Here is a 26,614-nt window from a genome sequence, read left to right on the forward strand (position 1 = left end):
ATGTACTCAGGATGACTCTCAAATTAAGGAAATTAAGAAGTTATGGCTGTCACTGCAGCTCATGGATTAGTTTGTCTGCTGGGACCATCTGCACATCTCTCACCTCACGTATGTTAGGGCCTCACCAGTCAGTGACATCCGAGTTTCTCCAGCTTAGCTTCCCAGTGCCTGAAATGATCCCTTCAATCCTCAAAATACATGAAGTCTGAGAGCTTCAGCTTCTGTTCCATGGGAATGACTGGCCCACATGCTTCTGCTCTTACAGCTTGCAGTTCACAGACAAATTGTTGGTGGATACATCCAGCATGTTCTGCTATGGGCCCTAATATAAGTCAGAGTCCCTCTGAGATCTGGTGGTAAAACACACTTCACCAAGAGAACCTGCTGCAGAAGGAGGCAAAGTGGCTCCCCCAGAGCTGGGAAACAAAGCCAATTCCCCCACATCCCCATCCCTGTGCTGCAGTTGGGGTGCTGTACCACCCCCTGTGAACTGTGGAGTCATCAAGCACCAAAAACTGACCAGGCCAGTTTCTTGCTCTTTTTTAGCTGAATTCTGCTTCCAAACACCAAGGATCACCAAGAAAGCTCTGCTACACAGCCATGCCAAAGATGCTTAAGGTAGCTGTCTCTCATTTACGTGGAGTCACAATACTGTAAAACATTTATTGTCATTGTGAGCAGACAAGCCTTCAAGTGATGCAGGGAGTGGAGCACATATGGATCATGAGAGGCACTTTCCAGAGGAAAGCCACCCAGTCAGAGCAGACTTCACTGCTTCTGCTGGTTTAAATCACCTCATTCAATATTCTGTGTTGTCTCATGTAGCATGCAGTTATGTAAATTTATAAATCATACACTAATTAGCACACAATTTCATAAATTTAGTAAGAGTGAAAAAGGAGGTTTCTAACTAACCAGGCTGTGCTCTCTCCCCCACAGATAGTGCAAATTCAAACACAGCCTGGAGGTCGTATTTCAGAAAATCTCTGCTGCAACTTTTAGAGTTTAACCCCAGGCTCATGGGCACTTTTCAAGGGATATCTCAGGCTCAATTTCTCTGAAGTGCAGCTAAGCCCTTTCCTCTTCTTCCTTAACACCAAACCTCCACAGATCATTGGATCACTGCAAATTCTGTTTTGTTTATTTCTCCCTTATTCAGATTCTTGCGACATCCAGTCTCACATTCTTCTAAGTCACCATACCTTGCTGGCAAAGTTCAGTCCATGCCCTGGGTTATACACGGGTTCTGCACTGTTGCCCTCCTTGTGCTCTGGCCTCCATGTCCAGCTACTCAAAAGGGGAGCAACTAAGTTAGGTCAAGGTCATTTCCTTCTTTCCCTCATTTGCCAAGTATCCCTTGGACAGTAGCTCCCCAATGCAGGAACATGATCTGGAAAAGGTGTGTGGAGTCATAAACCTCTAAGGGAACCTGTGCTTGAAGACATTTCTCACTCCAAGACATAAACACACAATTCTCCTTCATCTGCTTACTATAGTTTAACAACGTGGCCCTACCCTCTGGCCCACCTCCACTTCACCTACACCTTTAGTCACCCTTTAGTACAGTTCTCTGCCTTGCATCTTTATCCTTGTTTGCCTTCACCTCCATCCTTTCTTCCTTACTCTTTAATTCCACCTTTTTGTCCTAAAGCATGGTGCTGGCTCTCCCATTCTCTTCCCTTTTGTATTTTGAGACGTTTCCCCTGCTTCTTGCTCCAAAGGAGGTCTTACTCCTTCTCATAACAAGACTCGTGTCCCGGAGAGGAAGAGGAGGCTCAAAATGAGCTCCTCATGTATCTTAGCAAACTGGAGACTCACAACACACATGATGTGATGATGTGGGAAGTGGAACAAATTGTCAACGGCAGTATTGATGTCTGAGCTGGACAAAAACAAGAAGATAAGCCAAATAAAAGTCTGGAAGGATAAATGAAACTCCCAGATAATTTATTAGATTAAGACCTCACATACATATATAAATATGTACTCAGGATGGGATTCAACAGCAAGACTGGAGAGGCTAGACATGAAAAAGGTGTGATTACTACAGGTCCACGGTGTGCAAGGTGCACAAAAGCAGTAACTACACAAACAGACATCAAGTGTGTGTACGAACCTCTCGGGAAGGACAAAAACTGAAGGCCTGGGTGGGAGCCTTAGAAAAGTCACGTCACTCCACAAAGCCTCACGTAAAACACATCCAGATGTGTAGCTGGAAAATATTCACTGGGGACACTCTGGACAAACAGTCCATGGCTGGACTAACTTCCCAACGGCAGCTCCCAATTATAGGAGCTTAAACTTAGAAGGACACTGTCAAGTGATTGCTTTTGCTAGCTTAATTTTTGCATTTCCTCTACTGTTTTAGCAGATGGAAAACAATTCCCCTCCCAGTCCCAACTACTGATTTTGTCCTTTCCTATTTGACAATCATTGATTTTTTTTTTCTAAGGCTATAAATGTTTTAATAACTTCAACTTTGTAGTGCCTCATGGCAAAATATCTTTGCTTGCACTGACTGCTAAACACTATTCCTAATGTACTGCTGATAACTAGAGCAAGAGCCAGCATTATAAAAAATGATTTTCCACAGGGTCTATGAAATTAATAGGTTTTGTTTCTTTGTTCACATCTCACAGAGAATTAAAGCATACAGGTCGTCAGCCATCAGACATTTTAACCATCTTTATTCTAGAAACCTTTGCTTCATGAAGGTATGCCTCCAGTGTAGCTCTGACTGAGGGACAGCACCTTGAGCATAGAGCCCACAAACCTGACAATGTCCTTTCAAAAAGAGCTACAACCAAAATACAGATTCAAGTCAAAAATCACCTTCAGAACTACAAATTCTTATGGACAAAATGGATCATAAGGAATCCTAAAGCAGTTAAATATTGGCACCCACAAAAGAACCAAAGAAGAGAATGCTCCCACGTAGTGTTCTCGACTGGGTACACAAAGGCACCTTTCAAGAAATAGACATGTATTTTTTGCTGTTTCGAAAGGTCAGTTAGCACTTATTAGAAAAGGCAATTAAAGTTTCAGTCAAACTGGAAAAGAGAAGAGAAGCAATTGGACTGAGATCAGAGAACTGTTTCTTTATAAATGCCAAACCTTAACAAAAAAAACCACTAACAAAACTAAAAAACTCCATAAAGAAACCCCAGAAACCTCTAAGATCTATGTGACAGTCATTTCTTCATGGTTATCCCCAGTTTTCCTGCTGGTCTTTGTAACATTTTTCTCTTCTTTCTCCTCCTTTTTCCTGCGCTTTTCAAGCAGCAGACTACTCAGCCAGCAGAATGAGAAAACTTATTTCCCCACTCGCTATACTCAGGTCAGGGCACTGAATACATCTTTGGGGCTCTTAGCACAAACCTGTGCCTTCACAGGCTCAGGGAGTAGAACGAGCAGGACACTCAACAGCAGATGGACATATTCCAAAGAACTGTAATATGTAACTAAAAGCAGGACAGACCACACAGGGGCTTTCCACAGTAGTAATTTTCTGGTCCAGCAATGCTGCTTCCCTCCTTTAAACTCCTCCAAGCAGCTTTTAAGATTCAGCTGGGATGCACAAAAACGGTATCACCTAATTTGTGATTAAGAACTGGGACTGAGCGAAGCAGCCCAAAGTAACCTGAGGTTCTTCTTCCCCTTCATCCTCCTTTTGTTTCATTGCCATGAGAGCACAGTGCTGCCAGAGGCAGGTGCACCAACGCTCTCATCGTGCTCCTGAGCCTTCTGAGCTCCTTGCAGAGCACCAAACATTGCACAGGAGTCAGCGTGAGGGAGGCAGGCAGCAGCCATACCCCAAGGATCAGCACAGCAACTCCCTGCCATTAAGATAAGCAGGGTTGCCTAAAGAGACCATCTGAAAAGCGGTACTGGCCCACAAAGTGGAGTTTGGGAGCAAATGGCCTAGAACTTGCCCGCACTGGCTCAATTCTACCTTTCCCTCGCTGCAATTTTACTGTGCAAAATGAGTATTTTAGCCTCATATTTCTAGGAACACATGCCGGTGGCTACTGTTACAATAAAATATGAACACTGCATTGTGGAGAAAATGACCATTAATCCTGTAATCTGCAGTCATTTTTACCAATTCGGCACATTTCTTTAAATAACCAAGTACATGCAGTAGATGGAAGTGCATTTAAATAAACTGAAATAGATACAGCATGAATAATTAAAGCCGGCAGGAAAATGTGCTTTGCGAGCCGCTAGTGGAAATAATTACTGATTTGTCTTATTTACAATGGAGCCTGGATACAGGATCAAAATAGTGCAAGTTAGTGAAAATGTCTTAAGACTGCTCTTATACTATAACTACTATGTATTTCATCTTGAAAAGTACATCAAATAGGTTTTGGACCTCTACAATGTCTGACTCTGTTCTGCTATTTCAGGGTTAGGTTACCAAGCACATAAACTCTGTCAAATAGCACTGATTTAAAGAGGAATATAATTCAAACGGGTGCCTAGTACATCAACCTGCAACATCATCTATTAACATTATCAGACACTGTAGAGTTGAGCTTACGATATATCCCCTAAAAACTCAGTGTGTTAAATATCAGAATGTTGAAGAAAAAAGTAGATCATAAAAATCAGTGAAAAAGTAATAAAGTGCTTGTACCTTTATAATATGCCAGGTTTTAAACAGACTTGTTTAATTAGAAAATAATCTACTTCGAACATGCTCGTTCTTGAATGTTAGGCAGTTCTTGCAAACTGCTTTAGAGCCAAAAAATCGATAATGAAATATACTTCCGATATGAGGCTGGCAAAACTGTGACTTCAATCTATTAGAAAACGTTGTAGATTAAAAAAAAATTCTATTTTAAATTGATTACTTGGCACATGAAAGGTTTAGAGAAAAGAGCTAACGCTTTCGGATTGGCCTACCCCAACAATATACTTGCATCATGATTACTAAATCCAAAATGAAACTGGATGATAATTAGCTATGTTTTAGAAGAGGGAAAACAAGCAGTTGTCAGTCAAATAATTTAAAAATTGGCTGTAGACCAATGAGTTGTGTCAAATGAAGAAAATCTCCTCGAGGAGCCGGCTCTCCTCCATCTCCTCTGCTCTGCTCCTGGAGCTGCCAGGGCTCTGGTACCACGATGATGACAGCCTGTGGCTCGCACGACGAGGCGTGTGCATCTTGTTCCTGTCGTCAGATTCTCTGCAGAGGTGTCCTGGGGCAGATATCGGACTCATCGCTTCAACCAGGTCCAGAAGACAGGCTTCGTACCTACAGAGACACACCAAGAAAACAGAGCTCCATTAAGATCACAGCACCACGCAGGAATTGAATCCAGTCTTCCTGCCTCCATAAATCAGACTAGACCTGCATTTGTCTGATGGGGGCCACCAGCACAGAACGAATTTTGCTGTATGAGCTCCTGTCAGTAATGACAGCACAGAGGTAGTGGAAAAGAGGTGAGCAAACCATGGGTGCTCAGGTTATTTTAAGCTGTTTCATCATCTTTTCCATTTGAGGCGTGCAATGTCTTAGTCGCACGCTGGAGACTGAACACAGACCTCAGAGATATGACAGCCAAACACACAGAATGGGTAAAAGGCAGACCCACACCAGTAATGGTAAAGCAACATGCTGCACCTTTTTTTTGAATAGACCTCTACATTTGATTTAGTTTCCCAGGGATTTGAAAACAGCAGGAGACTTTATTACTATTGCCACAAACTGCATGTGCTTCCTGTAAATCTCTATGTACTATATGGAGTCTGTCTGGTGGAAGCACTGAAGGAATAGGATCTAAGCAAGGTAATACAAAGACACCCAGAGAAAAGGCAAAGGGGTAAGCATTACTCAGGCTGTCCTTTAAGTGGGAGTACAGATGTGGGGGAAGGTTGCAAGCCAGTGTTATCTGCTAACGCACACTGAATAATGGCAGTTACTTCAGACAGAGACTTCCTATTAATATTCACACGAGACAAGACCTGATCTAAATACCAGCACAGGATTGATCATTACAATATATTTCCTCCTGTCCAATTTTAAATGTCTTAAACAATACCATTTCCACTGCTTCCCCAGGGAGGTTGTTCTCTGGTGCTATCTAAGTGATAACTAAGAGTGATATCCCAGAGATAGCACTCCAGAGTTTTACCCAAAGTCCCCTTTGTTCCATCCTGTTGTTAGCACTAATCTGCCTGATGTTCCCAACCCTGAAGTAACTCACACATTCAAAGACTATCACGCACAGAACATTATTCACAGCACCCAACTGAAAGTTGTTGCTGTGGATTGGATCCATAGGGTCCTTCTCTTGGAAGCAAAAGCGTTAATTCATAGCATGAGAAAACACCTCAAGCTGTTCCCTGCTTTGAGAAAATCCCCTGTTTCTCCTTTCATGACAGTAGGAATGTAGAAAGACTAAGCAAATAATGCAGCTGGGGTAGGTCTGTCAACTCAGATGGGAAGAAAAATTCTTAAGAACATTCACAACAGTTTATTGGTGTGAAAGATTAGCAGTGGCCAAAGTATATCCCAAAGGCAGACCCCCACTTGTGCTGTCCAGCAGTCTCATGCAGCAGCAGCAGGTAAAAGGTTTTTCCTTCCCTGAACTAGGCATGCCATGCAAAACACTCCTCATTATCTCCAGCAGTGGGTGCTATGTCCCATCCATCATGAGAAAACTGTCACAGAATCACAGAATCATTTAGGCTGGAAAAGACCTCTAAGATCATCGAGTCCAGTCTGTGACCGATCACTGCCCTGTCAACCAGACCACGGCACTCCGTGCCATGTGCAGCAGTTTCCTGAATGCCAGCAGGGATGGTGACTCCACCACTTCCCTAAGTAGCCTGTTCCAATTCCTGACATGACAGATGCTTGTCCATGACCAGGTAACTTGCTGTTATGTCTGAGACACAGAACTACTTTCTTGGCTCAAAGGAGTTAACAGTGGTATTCATGGCTTTATGCCAGTGTTAATGGTGAACACTGAAGTTATTCTACAAATGCTTTTATTTCCTTCAATTTTTATTGTTTCTTCTAGTCTGATCGTCACCATCATTTCTAGCACAGACCAGCTTGACATTACTGCCTCACAGGGCTCTCTCCTCTGTTTGATTACAGATTGTTTTATTTTCCTTCAAATGTACTAGCTTGCATGTCACTCAATCAAAAACCCGATTTGCAAATTTCTTTTCACATTTAAAGCTATGTATCTTTCTATTATCTCTCTGTTTAAATCACCCCTAATAGCAAAAAAATAGTAACTCAAACCAAAAAAACCACCAGCTTTTGTTTAAAATGGACCTTATAAGTGGCTAGCCCTAAGCAAACATGATGTCCTTCAGTTACCCCAGCCAAAAAAGTTCAGAAGGACGTGGAGTTTTGGGTAGTCAAACAAGACCATTTTAGAGGGGTCCGTAAGTTTGTATTAGCATTCAGAAATACCCTTTAAAAACCCAAGCTCCTTAAAGATATCTCCAACGTAAAATGGAATAAGCTGCACTGATAGTGAGAACTAGCACATAGATATACGAGACTTTTTACACAAAGTTTTGGACTAGACTCTGTATAGATACAGACATATGCTTTGAACCCCCAAAGAAACCCAGTTAACACATACGCTGGTTTCATTAGCCACACCTAAAACTTCCTTTTAGATTAATCTAGTCTAGCATACAAATGCTTATCTCCTCTGACGGTAGTGCTATCATAAAATTTCAATTTCTCCAGCAGCCACATTCAATCACAGATTAGGCAGGGGGAAACCAAACCAGCCAGCACATTTATAGCAAACGTGCAGGCCCTAGATTTCAGCAGTACCTTCGAGTTCATTTCTTCCGCAGGTTTATCTAAGTTTTACAGCATTTCTGCTATCAGGAAGGCTAAATGATTTGGCAGATTACAAGCGCAGCAAATAGCAAAGATTATTTAAAAGACCAGGTGTTGTAAATCAGTCTATTTGACACCACAGTTATATATGCAATAAAGTGAATGAACTCTGCTAACAGAGCGCTATCTGATAAAGAGAATGCTCCTTGCAGGTATTTAGTGTTTAATCCCAGGATAATGGTTTGCCCTGGTTTGTCTAGGCAACATCAGACAGCATCTGGCTGGAGGCAACAGAGTAGACCTAGAATGGTTTGAAACTTGCAAAGACAATTTTCTTACCTTTTTTTTGTATCCTAATATTTAAAAGACAGAGTCAGAATGCTCAAATCCTGTAATGAAACTTTCTCTAAAAGCGGGATATGTATTCTTTGCATGACTTGAATAAATGCATAAGTAAAAACAGGCTTTGTTATTATTATTATTAATACAACACTTAATGGCTTCAGTGAAGTCAAAGCTGCAGAATGAGGCACTCAGGAGTCAGAACACTTCAGACAGGAAAACTGATCTGGCAGACTTGGCTTATGAATAGTGAATGCTCTTTTAATGCAAACGAACAGCCAAGGGTCCCCTTGTACTGTTCATGCTTCCCAAGGAGAAAAAATTCCCAAAAGTTCTGTGGAAGTACCAGCGCTGTACGTTAAGCCACATACAGAAATTCCTCATGTCTAGATGTTCAACCAAGAAATGTCCCATCAGTGCTAGATGCTTACACTCATTTGCTTTGATGGGTTTTGCCCTCTCAACAGAAGGAAAACAACATGGGCAACTGTCCCTTTAAGGATGGCAATAATTCAGTCTGTCCTCACCTTTTTGGTACATTTGCTAGTGTGCTAGAAAGAGCATCTCCGCAACAGACTGGAAAATAATCTTTTTTCTAAGTCTGGTTTTGACACTTCCCCCATGTATACTTTTTCATCTAACTTTCATGAGCTTGAAAGTCTGCATGTTTCATCACAGGAGAGGAAAATTTGTAAGGTCTACAAGTTTGGATTAGAACTCTAACTACTTAGACAGACAAAGTCTGGTGAAAGTAATGATCATGAAGTCTCCAAAAATGCCATCAGGAGATGGAACACAAAGAATTAGTGTACGAAGCAGGAGGAAGGCAGGGCCACATGCAAGAGGACAGAGAGGAGAGCAGAGAGAACAAATCAAGCTAAGATTTGAAGCTCTCTTCCAATGAAGACATTTCACCTTTGCTTTTATTGTAGAACATAAACCTCCAAATACAGCTTAGAAATCAGCACAGAGATGACCAAACTATCTGAGAGGTTTGAACCACTGGGATCAAGCTGGTATAGCAGGTGCAGAACCGTGACCTGGGTGGCTAAATCTACCCTGGTCAGGCATTGCATAGTGCTGAGACAGGATTCCCTTAATCTCCTCTGCACTACTAACACAGGCTGTTGGAAATTTGTCTCCTCAGCCCCTAAAGCCCTTGTGGAAATTTTATTAGAAACTTTCAGCGCCAGCTCTTAATTAAATAAGTATCTAGTGGAGTTTGCAAATTCTTAATGTAAAGGAGTTTTGTAGTCTATCACTAAGGTAACAGGAAACATCATCAACCATTATGATTCAGAACAGATCATTAAACATTCACATTTTAAAAAGGAAAACAGTACAAAAATAAACACAAGATGGCACAAAGCCAAATCCTTCATTTCACAGTATTTGTGTTTCACTGCCTGTGCAGCAGAGTACAGCTCTCTGAACATCTACATGTGCATCTTGCTTTGTCCTGTGTTTTAAAATCAAAAGGGAAGAAGGACTCTCACATTTCTGTGACAAACACACAAATGTGGCTGATGCTCTGGGAACCATATTATTTCCCAGGATGGTTGCTGAGAAATCACCTGAAACCACTTGGTATTCTTTCTAATAAAACCTATGGGGCAATTAGAGCTCAGAGAGTCCCACAGTGTACAGTACCTAAAAAATGGTCAAATTATGCAAGAGTGATGCACAGAACTCGTAACTGTGCAGGATATTAGAAAGAACAGTGCTCTTGAAGGGAACCACTGAGCATCCTTGCCTCAATTGGCTGAACAATGATGCTTGTGTATTTATTTAGACATTTGGGATACACCATTGAATTTTTAATGTTTTTCTATTTCCCATTGCTAGTAAAATATATTATAATTCTTACACAATGTCCAATTTTTAAACTACACTAATGTATTTTCATATTGTGCAGTCCCATTTAACTAATAATATTATTTGTTCCTTCCTGAAAAAAACAGCACAACCTCAACAAGTTTGATATTTGGAGGAGCAGGAATTTCCCCATGAGGCAAAATAACTAAACTTATTAGAGTCATAAATACTCTGGCAGTAAGATATATGTATATTTCTTTAAACAAGCAGTGTCAGATATTACTTGATCACTATATTCAGAGATATCTTTTCATTTACAGTCTCTGAAAATTTATTCTTCAACCATAAATGTGTACAAAACACATGGAATGTCTCTTTGCAAGGTGATGGCATTTCAACAAAGCATACTGGCAATACGGCTTTGGAGATTAGTAGCTGTGTAGGCTTACTTTATTTAACTGTATATACCAGAGGAAATAAAAAGGTTTATTTTTATACTACTGCTTATATTTTCAACATAAAGTTCAAAGTGATTTACTAATGTTACATGAATTGCCTCTGAATTACGGTACAGTATTGTGCCTAAGTACAAAGCCTAACACTATTTTGTATTCATAAAACACAGCCTGCCCCTGAGCACTTTACAAATGCTAAATACAGCTAAAAACACATTCAAGGGGTAGGGAACAGACCCATTTTACAGAAAATTAAACAGTTTATTGTTATGATAGAGCAAATATCAAATCCCCTGTTTGACTGGAACAAACAGGGCAAATAAAAGCAGAGAAATAACAGATGCAGATAAGAAGTGGCCTCAGCAGCCAAAACTACCTGAAACCTGAAGACACCACAATAGAGATACAACCTCAGGTTATCTGGAAGAAACACCTGTGATGATCGATCGATCACCCATGCCCAAGTTAACCCAAGCTCCACAGGCAAAGGGAAGAACTTCACCCAAATTAAAGAGTCCTAACCACTCTCTGCCATCTTTATTCTTGCATCCACAATTACCGCATAAGGGATGCTAGATGTATCTCTGTGGCTTGTCCTTCCAACATCCATATACCAACCCATTGTTCATAAATTTGACTAATTCCTTTTTCAGCCTGCAGCTTCCAAAATGTCCTGTGACAGCCTGCTCAGGAAGTTCATTGTTATCGAAAGATGAACTTTTGTTTTCTGTTTTAACCTCATATCTTACTAGTGTTCTAAGTGCTTTTTTAAGGATTGACTGCAGTTAGTCTGTCTTACATGGTGGAATCTGGCAAAAAACCATTCACATTCAACTTACCCATCACCTTTACAATTCTGCAAACCCCGATCATTTCTCATTCAGTCTTTTCCTATCCAAAATCATAGCTTCTTGATCTCTCCTTAAATGGCAGCTGCTTCATCCTGCTGATCAAATTAATTGTCCTGTGCACACTTCCTAGCCTCCACTACATCTTTCTTGAGAAGCAAAGAACCAACCAGAATCAAAATGCAGGTACAACAAGACTTGTGTATCCTCAAGATCTCTGAAGTTCTAGGAAGCTTTGACCTCCACAAATCCTAACCTCCTGCTCTGAGTTCAGTATCATGTAGGCATGGTGTTGATGACTCTTCCCTAGGTAAATTACAGTTTCATTCACTGCTTTTTTTTTTTTATTTTCTTGCTATTGACATGTTCATTGGACCACGTGAAAGAGCCCACAAATTTATTAGGTCACCCAGGAGATTTTCCTGTTCACTTCTTACTCCAGCTCCACAGTGAAGAACCAGCTCAGTGGGTTCCTGTGGGACCCTAATGCTGACTTTACTTCATCAAGAAAAATGAACATTACGTCACTTTGCCTGCTATCATTTAATCACCAGTAAATCCATGGAAGGACTTGTTGTCCAATCCTGCAGAAACTTGATTTCTTTGACAACTTTTGGTGTGGAACTTTGGCAAAGTCCTTTTGAAAATCCAAACACATAATGTCCAGTGGATCAGGATCCATAGGTCTGAGCTGGTACCTCCTATTCTTTCTTTTCCCCTCCCTGCTCTATAAATATAATCCAGGTTTTAACCAGCATGCTATTTGGCCCAGCAAACTTGAGATGAATATGTCAATGAACATGAGAGGCTGATTGGGTAGGAAATGAAAGCTGAGAAAGAAAAGCTGACTTTGCAGTCATTTCCTGAAAGGCCACAAGCCAGGATAGGGGACCCTGCCTTTCACATGTGAACTCCATCTTCAGTGACCAAAACACATCCTGGGGGGATATTCCCATGTATTGAGTGTCAAGACACCAAAACAGAAAAAAGGAGCACAAAGAAGGGCAATTCTTGAGGCTGAAACATCACAAGAATGAATAAGATTTAAGTCGAGAATCAGAAACAAAGGGATTGTGACAGCCTGAGATTCTCATTTTACTTTCAGGCAGGCTGGGACTTAGTAGATACTTCACTGTGGGATACAGGAGGAGGCAAATTCAACAGTGCTTCATTGTATTTAAACCAACTCCAGGTGGGGACGTTATTTCTCACCTGTAACGGGTCTCTATTTTCCAAGAGCATCTCAAAGTTTCTTAATTCTTAAAGAAAAAGATCAGACTGCAGAATATTTCAAAGCAATTAAAAAAAGATCTGAGCCTTTTATTTAAAATATATCACACAACGTAAAACAGAATATATTTATACAGTGTCCTCAGCAAGAGCCTCCCGGAGTGCTGCAAAACCCACACCCAGTAACAGAGAGCTTACAGTATCAGAGACTTTTAGAGAGCTCTCCGAGGCAGAATTCACAGAATCATAACCTAGAGAAGGAAAAGACTTATTAGATCATCCAGCCCTCTCCCTGCTGACAGAACTGTTCCCTACAGTGTGCTTCCTCACATTTGCTGCTAACAATCAGCCTCTCTCTGCTCTCCTTGGGAAGCCATTGCACAGCTAAATATATCTCATGCTATCATTACCATTATTACTTATTTATGGGCCACGGTATAACCTAAAGGGCCTCGATCAGGATCAAGGGGACCAACTCTACTACCACTTGTAAGAGCAGTCCTCTCTCCAAAAGAGCACACGGTCAAAATAGATAAGCCAAAGCCCAATGGGAAATATGTAACATACCATTAAAGAGAACAGAGTAGTATGGGAAGTGCCACAAATGCTCCATGAATTTTTGCTTCAGAGTTTGGTAGGAGGAAAAGGTATGTGTCACGAATAAGAACATGTTTCTGATAGTCAGCGAGAGATAAATAAAGTGGATTTTCTTCCTCCCAGCTTCACCCTATTAGTTGTGGCTAAAGATCTGGCATGGTACTAAGAAATTAGTCTTCTTTTTTGGTGCAAATACACCGTAAGTATTTGAACAATATTACACTTCTCTGTTCTGCTCCAGTCTCAGTCAACATTTATCTGAGCCACACGTATTTTAATCTTCTCTCATAAATCAATACCTCTAGCATAGCAACAGATTTTGCCACTCTCCTTCCATCTTTGACAATTTTTTTCCAGTAAGCAATCACCCAGAAATAAGCACCATATCCCCTGGAGGGGTTACAGTGAAACAGAGAGGAGATCAGCTCCCTCCAGCACTCACGCAATGCTTCCCTGTACACACTCAGCCTTTCTGCTGCCGCTTCCTTGCTCCACAGGTCCCTCTCTTATGTGTATGTGATGCAGAGCAGTGTATCAACACATCACCATGTGCTGCAATACCTACAACACTGATGAATTCAATGCCTTGTTTTCCAGGGTTACTCACAATTATCACTAAATCTTGTGGAAAATGGCATCGGAGATTACAGCCTTTGCACAGGAGAATTTGGAGAGAGGCAGCAGAATTGAGTAACAGCATCACACCTTTGCTAACCAATATGTGCTGTGCTTGGCAGTGTTAAGGGACAAGCCTCCCTCCCCAGCGTGATCAACAGTAGTAAAGAGTTAAAGAGACTTAAGTCTTGAAAGGGGCTGAGCACTGCTGGTTTGCCCCTGGCCCTTTGCATACCAAGCAGAGCCAGTGCACTAAAGGACACCATGTCTAGGAACAGCATCTCAGAAAACTTGAGCCCTAAGGCAGGCCTGATAAACAGATTTTTCTTCCCCAGCTTTCATCCTCGCTTCACCTGCGATCGCATCCAACCAGCTGTCATTACCGAAATAAGAGTTACTGCTGCTCTCATTCCTCCTTGCTACACAAACAGGCAGGCCATTCTCACTCATCCGCTGGTCAGAGACCAACACCTGCTTTCCTCATCTTTCCACACTCCCATCTCAATGCTCCCAGTCTTCAGTTATCCTACCTCTTTGCTCCTGGTACTTCAGCCTTTTCTATTATTTCCTCATCGGCCCTTGACTCATACCCTGCTAGCCTGTTACCAACCTGTCAAACACAATTCAAAGGGCTTCTTTATTGTTTTTGTCTCTGTGTGTTTTTAGTAGCTAAATTATAAATAAATAAATGAACTCCAAGAACAAGAAACACCACAGATCATTTCTTTTAAGGTATGGCTGCAGGCTGCAGCTGAATTGGCATAACTGAGCTTGTAATAATTCTGGAAAGGGGAGGGTGAACAAAGACATGAGTGCTGGGAAGTAAAGAAACCTTTTAAATCAGATCTGCCACTGACAGAAGAATAATTTAGAATGAAGTTTTTGTATAAAAGAGAGAAATTACAGAACCACGGAACTACCATGGAGTTTAACAACCACCTTCTGCAATCACTCTGTTTGTATTGTCCTTCTCTCCCCTCCCACACACCCGTTTCTCTCTCATCAAGTCTGAAAGCTCTTCAGATCAGAAAATGAACCTCGGTATATGTACAGCACCTGGGGCCCTGATTCTGCTGTGATATTACATAATAACTTTGCACTTCAGAGCACGCTTAGCTTTTATTCCCTTTAAGCACTCTGTCATCACAGCATATCTTCAGTAAGATCTTCACCCTTTATTGTTCTGGGCCAAAACTAAGCTGTCATCATCTTTTCTGCCATACCTCATCCCCCTACATCTCCTGCCTTAACAGCCTTTCTTCTCAATTTTTTGCTCTTACAAGTTTGTCCCCAAGCACCTTTCCCCTCAAAGCAAACTCTAATTCAATGAATCATCTTAAAAATTGTGCTTTTTCTTTTATAATGTACTAAAGCCTCTGACAAAGGGTTGCATATGTAAGTCACAGTGCAACTCTGCATTTCGTCTCTGTCGGTCTTGGTGTTGCTCCTAAGTTTTGATTTCTTTTCCATGTTTCATCTCTTGTCCCAGCATGCTTTCAGCAAAGTTGGGACTACCTTACACCCTAGAACTCTGTGGGTATTAAATAAGTACAAAACAATTTTAAGGGGCATGGCTTAGGGGGAAAAGAACCCCACTACATACAGCTTGCAAAGTCTATAACCATTTACATGGATTAGCAACCTGTCTTTTTCACAAGCTCAGTCCAAAGTCCCAGCCTGCCAGCTAATAAATCAACTTTTTGCTTCAGTTGTACAGTCACTGGGAGATCTGCATAGTTTTAGGTCAAGCACTTATAACCATTTTATGATTCCAAAGTTTCTTACCTTGTCATTTAGTTACTGAACTGTGAGCTTTCATTGACTTTCTAACCATTGTGGCAAGAACTGCAACTCGCTGTGCAAGATTTAAAACCTCATTGAGCAGAGGAGCAAAATCAGGCTGCAGTAGGTTTAAGTATATATTGGGGTGGAATCATGACCCTATGGAAGCCAATGGAAGTTCTGCCACCACTTCACTGGAGTTGGCTCTCTTCCTTGCCTGCTGCCATTTGTTTTATTGGGATGTATTGGGGTGCGAGCTCTCTATTCCACACCCTGGAAATAAGATGCCTCAGTGAATGCTTGGAAATAGTTTATTTTACCTTTTTTTTTTCTCTCTATCCTGGTAAAATATTTTACAGTCAATTGCTGTACCTAAACAGCAACTCTTCTTGTGGATCTGCATGGTTCTTCCTATCCTGCTTGTCAGCTTAATTTCTTCTACTGTGGCATGGAGTGTGTAATAGCAAATCTAGCACTCAAATTCTTCTGTTTCTTAATTATTTCTGCCCTGTCAGCTATATCACTGAAAACAAGTTGCCATTTGACAATTCAGATACAAGTAAACATCAAGTTGTGATAATATAGAGTCCTGTATTATTGTCATTATGGAAAAAGCTGTTTCAGGGAGGCTTAAAAAATTAAATAAGCCAAGCACTACTAAATGGCCAAAACCCTAAAGATATCTGAATTATTCTTCAATATCTTAATCATTCCGTAGAATCATGATCTTGTATAATGGCCACTTTAAATGAAACGTTTGCTGCTCTGCACAGTTGCCACTTCCTTCTAATTGTGAATTAAAGCATAATTTAGGGTGGCTCTATGCCAACATGACTAGAAAAATTTAGACACTAACTCTGGTTGAAATAGGGAGGGAAAAGCGGATTTCTTTAAGTAATAGAAAATCACTCACCAAGTTGTACTTTAAAACAAAACACTAGAGCTTGAAGTTGACAAACTGACTTGAATTAAACCACATAAAAAAGTGCTTGCACTGTAAATCTTACAGGGCAAAAGTGATGGTAGGTTATCATTCTGTTTATTAGCATGCACTTTGGAGAGTTCAGGGCAAGTATGGATACGCATTCATTCCATTTTATGCCGCACATTACTGAAAACACATTCCCCATAAATAATTCATAAGTGCATTGTCTGAAATTTCAGATTCCAAAAATACAACACAGTTTTCAACTTTATGGTTGCTTGGTCTTCAAAACAAAAATAGACAATTGGATGGATGGACTTAGCAAACCTGATAAGAACCCATCAGTCAGAATTACACTCCAGAGGTAAATGCAAACATCTCCCAGCTCCTGATCCCTGGAAGCAAGGCCATGGTGATAGACTCTGTGCTTGTGCTAGCAGTTCCTTAGTAGGGAACAGGGAGAAAAAGAGAAAGGGTAGAAGTAACTAAGTAATGTTGAAATTGCGTAGAAATCCAGAGGAATTTAAGGTATAGCAACAGTCAAAATACAGATACTGGACATACTTTGCCTTGCTAAAAGCCCATTTTTCTGGCCAGACTGCACTACAAACTTGAGCTCTGCTTGTTGTTCTCAGCTTTTTATTGGTATCAGTTTGTTAATGATATAGTAACTGGCATCATCTTTATGCCAGCTATGCTAACATAAGAGAGGCAAATAGGATCTTGCATCTCATCTAAAGTCTAATTCCTGTATGGAGCAGAGTGACCACAACACCCACTGAAGAAACTGAAGTATGCTTCATAGGCTAGAGTGCTTAAGGTTTATACGCACTGTGATTCTGTATCTTGCTGACATTATATATGTAGCTTATGCTCAGTTGCTTCTGTTTTCTTCATACTGTGCTCAGAAGCCTGACATCAGATAGCAACTGCTTCTCAGCCAGATTTGCATTTGCTTGCTCTGTTCTACTCACCTCCCAGTGACAGGCACACACAGTTTCGGGTACCTTATCTAGAGAAACCTTTTGTGCCCAGCTCCTAACAGAACAGCCCATAATCTCCCTATGCACCAGCTCTTTACCTGAACTCACTCCCTCCCATTTGCTTGAGAACAAACACTGCAACTGAGCTCATTGGCATCCCAACATATTGACTGCTTGGGTGCAGACCATATGTGAAAAAACAATGCTCTAATAAAAATTGTATTGCATTACCCAACTGCTGTAAAACTTCCTACTCGGCGCTCCAATATGGAAAGGTTGGGACTATCTGTCACTCCGTTCATTTCCAGGTGTGCTGAACTCTCTGGGGTAATCTTTAAATCAGCTGAGATTTCATACATCAAAGATGAGGATACATAATTCAAGAGGAGCCACTGAGATAAAACAGTAGCTGTAAAAATTACGACATGTTGGTGGTGCCTGGTTTCGCATGTCAAAGAGGGGCTGCACACAGCCAGCACCAGAGCAGGTTGTGTGGCAAAGCAGGTAGAGAGGTAGAGTCCTCGTAAGCTTCACAGGAACACAGGCACAGAACAGGTCTGACGCTGTGCAAGTACCGGGTTGTAAGGCACCCTACAGAAAAAAACAGCAGTAGGGCTCGGACTGTGAGGCGCTCAGGCCTGGTGTCCCTTGGCTGCAGTCATTGCACGCTAACAACCTCTTTCAAAAACTTTACACAGGTGGTAGGTGTCCCACTGAGATAAATTACCTACTTTCAGCTGCTGAACAGATGGGCAGGGAAGTGAAATTTTAGTTTGTTCATTCCCAGCAGTAACTAGCAAAGATGATCTCGGCCGCTGCAGGATTACTTTTCGATAACCACACACCTGCAGACAGTCATGATTCTGTTAGAAACTACATAAGGTCATTAATAGGCTACAAAATAAGGCAGGGCATTGAACAGCTCAAGAAAGTCTCCCAGTCCCATATTCTTCAGAATATATCTTAGACTGAGAGAGGCCAGAAAGTGTGCAGAGAGGGACCTCAGCAGGCAGGAGAAATGGGCCCACAAGAATCTCACAACATGCAACAACAGGAAACTTCAGGTCCTGAACTTGGGGAGAAACAAGTGCAGGCACCAGCACATGCCAGATTTGACTGCTCCAAACAGGGACTTGCAGGGTGCCTTCCAACCTCAGCTACTCTGTGACTTTGTAGTGAAGTAGTGTTCTTCATCAACACAGGCAAAAGAGCAAGGACAGACTATCAAGGACTGGACACTGACCTCCCCCGCAATACAAGCATGGTACAAGCAGGGAAGCTTAAAATACCAATGCCTGCAAACCAGGAATCTCCATAAACCAATCCAAACATAGAGCAAGGACTTCTGGCCAGAAAGGTTTGCAACTCATTAAAACCAGGATTATTGGATAATTGGATTATTGATATATTTAAACAAGGGTTTTCCCTCCCTTTCCCACATACTTCACCAAATCACTTGCATCTATTCATATACAAATTTATCATAGTGTAGCCCAAAACCCCATACAAGCTTTTCCTTTTTAATAAAATGGTCATAGCCATGCTGTAAAAATCTTAGTAAAAATAGTTTTAGTATTTCAGCTTGCAAATATTTTCCTGGCAGAAATCCTGAGCTAACTTTTCAGCAAGATCTCTCAAAAGAAACAGAACTTAAAAAAAAAAAAAAAACACCAACGAAAAATAACCAAAAAAACCACCAACAAAAAAACACCCCAAAAAAATACACTACAAAATGAATGTGACCCAGGGACTTACCCTTCTATGCAACAACACGATCAGAGTGCACAGAGACAGTGAAGTCCACAGGGCGTGAAATTAAAATTTTCACACAGATACAATGAAGTAATGATACAATGTTACAACCTTGGCACAAAAATCTTCTGGTTTGAGTAAAGTCAATGTCATGTGATGTTACGGTTTGTGCACTGCTAGAAACGGTCTGCTGCTAAAAAGTTCATAACAAAACAGAAGGAGAGAAAGCAAAAAAAATGTACAGATAATTACAATAGGCCTGTACATTCCAGTGATCTGGACGTCCCTTAAGATGCTCTTCACAGTCGTACTTAGCTGTCAGTGCAAGCTGAGTTAAGAAAACACACTTTTCTTTCATGCCTGGAAATCTAGATGCTGAGAGGCCATTAGGAGATATGAAAAAGATTGAAAGAGATTTGAACTTGGCAAGGAAAGGGGAGGGAGAGGGAGAGGACAACTCTCTTATGAGGTCGGTTTGTTGCCTACAAACGAGGCAGATATACACGTTCAAAATTCCAAGCATATGGATAAGAACAGGGATGCACAGAGCAATTAACAGAGTCAAGCAGAAGCTGGGATGAGCAGCAGCTGGAGCCCTGTTAAAGTCCTTCTAGGAATTGCTTCACCTGTTACAGTAAAAAGAAAAGGCAGTGCTGGAAGAACATAGGCTCCTCAGCAAAGACAAGGTCATTGGAACAAGAGAGGAGCTTGAAAAATTCTACGCAGAACTTGGGACAGGGGCACAAACACTTACAAGACTGTGCCACATCAGACTTGGAGTCTTGCAAAGCCAGTTACAGACAGCACCCTTCATACTACAGATACACCAACACAGTGCCACAGGGAATTAACAGATAATCTGCATGAAGCACGAGGCATTTTATTTCTAAGACTATGAAAAAGTCTGCAAACTCATAAATCATAAAGCTGCTCGTATATTATGATGTCTCACAGATACCCAACAGACTGAAGGACATACACGTACTCTACAAAATATATTTACAGGTTTGAACTATGGGGGGAAAAAAAATTCAAAAATCAGAATTCAGTCCTACTGCTCATCTCAAACCACAATTTCGTGATCACAGGCACAGAAGTTATCTCATGTAAGAACTACTGGTAATGCGTTTCCAGTAACCCTTCTGGAAATGTAACAGAAAAAGTCAGCCTAACAGTGCAAAGGTCATTCTTTACAAGACATGTTTCTCATCCTACTGATCCAAGACAGTACACACAGAGAAACATACAGCCAAATGTGACTTAATAAAAACTTCAAGTTTTTAGCTTATTAATTTTTTTTAAATTTTTCTCATTTCATTCCAGTGATTTCATTAGGTTAGCCTTCTTCATCTTTATTAAAAAATAATCAGAACTGAAATGTTTCAATAAACCCAATTTCTGTTTTAAGTAGTTAAAGATGATTCAACGCAGATGAAGCAAAAACGAAAGTTAAAAGTACAATGGCATTAGAGGCTTTGAGAATATCTTTTAAAAGCTGTTAAATACATAAATTATATATTAGTACTCTAGAATGTCTTTGGTTGTTTTTTAGAGGGACAAAAAAAAGAACTGTAACAGCAATTTTTTTCACAGAATCACAGAATAGTTTGGGTCAGAAGGGCCTTTAAAGGTCATCCAGTACAACTCTTTGCAATAAGCAGGGACATCTTCAACTAGATCATTTCACTATGTTCTCCAGCAGTATGTAACAAAGCAAAATACTTTGAAACTCAGGAGTGGAAAGAACCAAAGGTGAAAAACAACACTTAAGGCACCGCTATTAAACCGACAGAGCTAAGTTAGTACAGGGCAGAAAAAAGATACAATATTATTTTCAGTAAAAGGTTTAGTTTTCCATCATGTTTCAAAATTACTTCCCTCCCAACACATTCAGACTATAAGAAATAACATTCCCCCACCCCCCTAGAGGGCCATAAACTAAGCACCATCCCATAAACAACACAGAACAGAACAAAATTAACATACATGGCCCCAAATTACCTGGGAGCTAGAAGAACATTGCATTGAGAAATTTAAATTTTAAATATAAGCAGTATCTACAATTAAATAAATGGTGAAAAAACTCACCAAAATACTGTTTTCCTTTAAGGTTATCTAAATGTTGAAGAGCTATCTTTAGTGCTCTAGCCACGGCCCATCACAAAGCCAAACCTAACAATGATCAATAGTATGTGTTTTTGAAAAGGAAAAGTGGCCTAGGAAGAGAAAAAAGTCACACCTAGAGTAAAAATGAGTGCACCCAGCTTGAACAAAGATCTGTAACCAGAGACTACACCACCAACTCTGTTTCCTTCAAGTCTGCATTAGAAAGCTAGAAGGTATGTTACACCATTCAGGGTTTCCCAAAGTAATGCTGAGAAGCCTAAAAAATAAAAGCACATTTAGTTCAAATAGTTCAAAGTTCAATATTCTTTACACTGAAACACTACCATGACTTTCCCTACCCAAATGTGGAAGCTACCTTGGTTCTTTCATTACCTTACCCACGAAAAAATCAGGGCCCAAATCTTCTGTTATTATGTCCTATCTGACTAATGACAGATATGTAACACTGTAAGAATGAGATGCAAACCCAGATGCTGGGTTTTTCCCAATCAGATATGTCTCAACAAGGATGTTAAGAGATGATAGTTATTTAAAAATAGACTGTTATTTAAAAGTCATCATTGTAATCCATATATTAAGGAAGACTTCAACTAAAGAGCTGTGGAAGTTAGAGAAAACTACAATGTCAGTCTCAGAGTATGTGGAATTAAGAACACAATAATGATAACAGGTCAGGATATGAGCTCACTGGACTTCTGGTCTCTTATCTCCATGCTACATGCTCTGAATGTGCCACCCCACAATTCTGTTTGATGGCCACCAGTTTCTCCAGTAGACAAGACAATAAAGAATTGTCCCATACTTATTTTCTGCAAGTCACGTTTGATTTCATGAACTTCTAATAGTATCCTAAACTTAGCCACCTCTTTTCCAAGCTGAAGAGTCCTTGTCTGTTGTGCTGTTCCTTCCACAAAATCTCTCACACATCAGGAGTAGTCCACTGCACTGCCCAGATGTGACAACCAATACAGTACGTTACTGTTGACCAAAAATTTGCTACAGCAACCTTTCACTTCACAAGTGGAAACAATATAAAAATAAGAAAGCTTGTTAAAAATAACTATCATACTAGGGCTCTGAAAATGAAGATTCAACCTATGGAGAAACATTTCAGAAGGATGAAATGGAGTCATACCAGTTTAAGTGGAACAGTAAACTGTTTTGCCCAGTCAGGTAAAAATAAAGAAAATGGAAAGAACAAACTGACAGATCAACAAGGGAGGAAAAACCAAACAAAAAACCCAAACACATAAAAACACAAAAAAGCAAACCCACAACTAAAAAAAATCCCCCAAAATCAAAGCCAACAAAACGTTCCAGTCAAAGATAAGGGTTATCCTGCTGAAAGCATAAGGTCTAATAACAAATCCCACTTTTAAGTAGATCAAAAAATAGGAAGTCTAAGTATCTGTTAAAGCCAAGAGGAAATAAAGTTATAAAGGAGCAGGTAAGCATGATAAGGCCACAGCGGAAAAGCTCAGTGAGCTGAACATATATTCACGAAGCAGGAACTTACGAAGTTTCTGAAGCTACAGAAGACATGGTGGAAGACCTTTCGAAGTTGAAATGTCGTGCAAACAAATTACAGAACAAATCCAGATGAATGAACAATAATAAATTGCTGGGATCAGCTGGTACTCGCTCAAACTTCTGAAGGAGCTCAGGTATGAAATAGCTGAACTATTAACTGTAGCGTGTAACTAATTGCCTAAAACTGCTTCAGTTCTGGGGCAAAAGCAGGGTTCTTTTTAAGCAATCTGGAAAGACGCAGAAACCTACAAATGAAGATGTCTAATGTTTAGAACAAGCAGATTGACAGAAATTATAATAAAGAAACAACAAACTTGACATATTAGCAGAGACTTCATATTAAGTCTTCAATCACTAGGGACCTTTACAAGATTCATAAGATTATTTTGCATCTGAAAAAGAAAACACAGTTTGAGTAGTCTATCTGGAGTTCCAAAATGCCTCCAGCAAATCTATTACCAAAGATTTAAAAGTTGTCATAATAAAGAGAAAAATCCATTAATGGATAGATAACTGGTTAAAACTCAGGAAATTAAGAGAAAACATTAAAATTAGTCTGCTATAAAATGGCCAGAGAGGTCACCAGTGGAGCATCACAGAAATCTGTTAGGGTCTCAACTCTTTAATGCATTCATAAGTGGCCTAGAGAAAGGACAAATAAGGAAGAGACATTTGCTGCTGATACCATGCTATTCATGGTAGCACGAACAAAAGCTGGGTGTCCTTATTGAAGCAGAGAACTGGAAAATCACAAAGGGTTAAAAAAGTGCATTAAAAACTGGAAACAGGGCAAATAGGGCAGTATAAAGTACTGGTTACTGTCCTTAAGTGACAAGAGAGGCACAAATTTATTTTTTAAGTAGGCAACTCATCAGCTGGAAATAACTGAGAATATAGAGCTATGTCTGCCTGCTGAGACCATCTCCTGGTGCACAGTATGTTTATCTGGCAGAAATGGGACACGACTGGATTGAGGCCCTGCTCAAACCTCAGAAACACTGCAGTACCATGGTCACCTGTATTCGAGTTACAGGGCACCACCAGGCCGTGACACTTCTAAAAAGGACTCCCCCAAGCAGTCAAACTTCCATCACCACGATTTTTATTAAACACTTTATCACATCACAAGCTCACATGCTACTGAGGAAGATGCTGTATGTTCACAATCATGCATATACACTCCCTCTCCCAGAGTGGGGGCTTTATATCTTTGATATCTAAGCCCTTTGATTTATAATGTGAGCAATAAAGGTATATTAATAATCAGAGCACTGACCATGCAGCACATAGGTTAACCCTGCATTTGCCTCCAATCCATAATGAAAATACAAATGGCAAAATATTTATTTTAAGTTCCACATATTCAGCTACAAGAGGGATAAGGTATCAGTGCACATTCCTCCAGGATTATTTTACAGGTCACAGGATGACAGGTATCACCAAAAGGATAGTTAGCCGATTCTAAAATAATTCATTGACCATAAAAGGAGCTAAGGGTAACTAGCTCAGTTGTCTCAAGATAAGCAAGATGAATTCCACCCTAACTATACCATCATCACAGTTAATCATCTTTATTACAGGGACCAACCGACCACGGAGATGTACCATGGCAAGATCCTGCCCTAAAGAGCCTGAAAAGCCCAGGCAGGTGAAGGAGAGAAGAAAAGGGCAGTTTATTAACACATAAGCAATGTGGTGGAAATATAGCAAAGCATCTTTAGGGATAAAGCCTTCTTAAAGTACGATGCAATTGTCCTGCATGTATTATTCACCAATTCCTCCCACCTCAAAAAAAAACCTCTCCAAAAAACCAAGAGGAAATGCCTCTGAAAGAGAAGAACAGAAATTACCACCATCCTAGGAACAGAAGAGCTGCTTAGAGAACCATGAAGACAGAAACCAAGACTTGCCAAGCTTTGTAGAAATTGCCATCACAGTAATTCTAAGAAAATGTTTAAAAGTAAAATGCAGAGCACTCAAGGTATCAGTGGAGTAAAAAAAAACCACAGTCAAATCATTTTTTTTGACACAGGAGTAGAGCAAGGAGCAGAAGGAACCTGAAAATATTTTGAGGCTAAGTTTGAGGCTAAGTTTTCATAGCTGTGATTACAAATGCAAACAGAAATCACATCCATTCACTTAAGATTTAACATAGTATTTAAGAACATACAAATGCACATGGAGAAAAAATTGTAAAAAAAGGTAATTAAGATAACAATGAAAATTATGTAAAGTCTGTTTCATAATATGATTTGTACTCTATTTTCTTTTGCTTACTATTACTTTCAAACTACAATCAAGTTATTGTCATACCACTGAATGATGGAAACCTTGCCAACTACTTCAAAACTGACACGTTTTCTGTTTCACTGAACATTCCCAGAAGACATTTTCCCTCATTTTAATACAAAACCCTGTCAGATCCACAGAGCTGAAAAAAAAAATGTGTAAAGGATATGTAGCTGTAATAGACCTCCCCCAACTAGTCAAAGTTTGGAATAAAAGACGATCAAAAAAACTCAAAGATCCAGTGCTAGATTAATGCAAATATCTGCTTGTTTGCAAGTGTACTTTTTGATTAAACTGGCATACATCAAGTACAATTAGAAGGGTTATTTATAACTAAGAAATACATAATTCTGCATTTTAATGAGGGTGACAATTACAGCCAACAGTTGGCAATTAACATTAATCCTTTTGCACTGCAAATCAGAATTTCCCAATATGATTTTCTTTGTCAGCAATGGACACACCAAAACTGTTACTGCAAAGCAGCTATTTATTAGGTAGGCTGCTTTGACACAAATAGGTGTTCCTGTTACACACAGTAAGGAAAGAAGCCAATGATGTGTTAAATTTGATAACCTCAGATGTAAATACAGAATGTCACTTCAAAATTTACTTGATGTCTACAACACAAAATATAATCAAGGCTTATCATTTTCATGGCTGAACCCAATTCCAAGTTTCCCAAGAGCCAGGCTTCACAGGTGAAATCTGATTTCAACACAGGCTTGAAAGCTCCCATTGTTAAATTTGGTTTAGATCCCAGCCCTGGGTTCACATCTGCATTTCACCCCTGAGACTTCAAAGCTTTTAGTGGTTGTAACCGAACAGGGTAGATAAGGAGTAGTGTTTGCCCAGTCGGTATCAGTTTCCAAAGCAGAACTCTGGAGCAACTACTGAAGACAAGAATAATTACTACTGAAGGATTTGCTACGTTAGCATAGCCTTATTGCAAATTCTTTCCTTATGCAGGTTATCAATAAAATTTTAGTTCTCAAAACCACTGAATTTTAAATACCAATCTTCCCAAGTTGCTCTAACATATTTCTATTCATTGAGCAAAAATTTCTCTGTAAATAAATGCCATGTCTATAACAAATGTTGGCCTAATTAAACACTTCTATTTCTGATATCCGTGATCCTCAAAGAGAGATGATTTAGATTTGCTATGTGTGTCTTTCTTAAAAAAGAGTTCTGTCTGTTTTAGCCTCTCAGCCATTGTCTTTTCAGACAAAAGCACTGGAAAACTACCTAACCAGCCTCTTGTCATACTGGTCTTTAACAGGAAGAGAGACCTGGTCCAAATCCTATCTAAGGCACAAGATCAAAATGCAGCCTCTAGGAGAGTGCTGAGGTGTTCACCAGCTAGGTCAGGCAATTGGAGTGGGATCAGTGTCAAGACATAACTAAATGAGAAGGCAGGAAAGGAGAACTATGAGCATTAAGCCAAGAAACCTACAATGTACTTCTTACAAAGCGCTGTAAAATTCACATTTATTTTGTAAGTA

At 40.1% G+C, this 26,614-nt stretch overlaps 1 protein-coding gene across 4 annotated transcripts in view; it reads right to left on the reverse strand.

Moving 5' to 3' along the window:
* Positions 1 to 1,926: 1,926 nt before the first annotated feature.
* Positions 1,927 to 26,614, reverse strand: part of KIAA1328 (KIAA1328 ortholog) — a 171,144-nt gene continuing 146,456 nt past the window's right edge. For all 4 annotated transcript variants that reach the window (XM_027671050.1, XM_027671051.1, XM_027671052.1 and 1 more), the window contains one exon: positions 1,927 to 5,260. In XM_027671050.1, coding sequence (XP_027526851.1) covers positions 5,044 to 5,260 — 217 coding nt within the window. In that variant the 3' untranslated portion in view covers positions 1,927 to 5,043. The remainder of the gene's footprint in view (positions 5,261 to 26,614) is intronic.

This window comes from Neopelma chrysocephalum, unplaced genomic scaffold (genome assembly GCF_003984885.1).
Source record: "Neopelma chrysocephalum unplaced genomic scaffold, ASM398488v2 Primary Assembly neopelma1_97027, whole genome shotgun sequence".
NCBI classification, from domain to species: domain Eukaryota; kingdom Metazoa; phylum Chordata; class Aves; order Passeriformes; family Pipridae; genus Neopelma; species Neopelma chrysocephalum.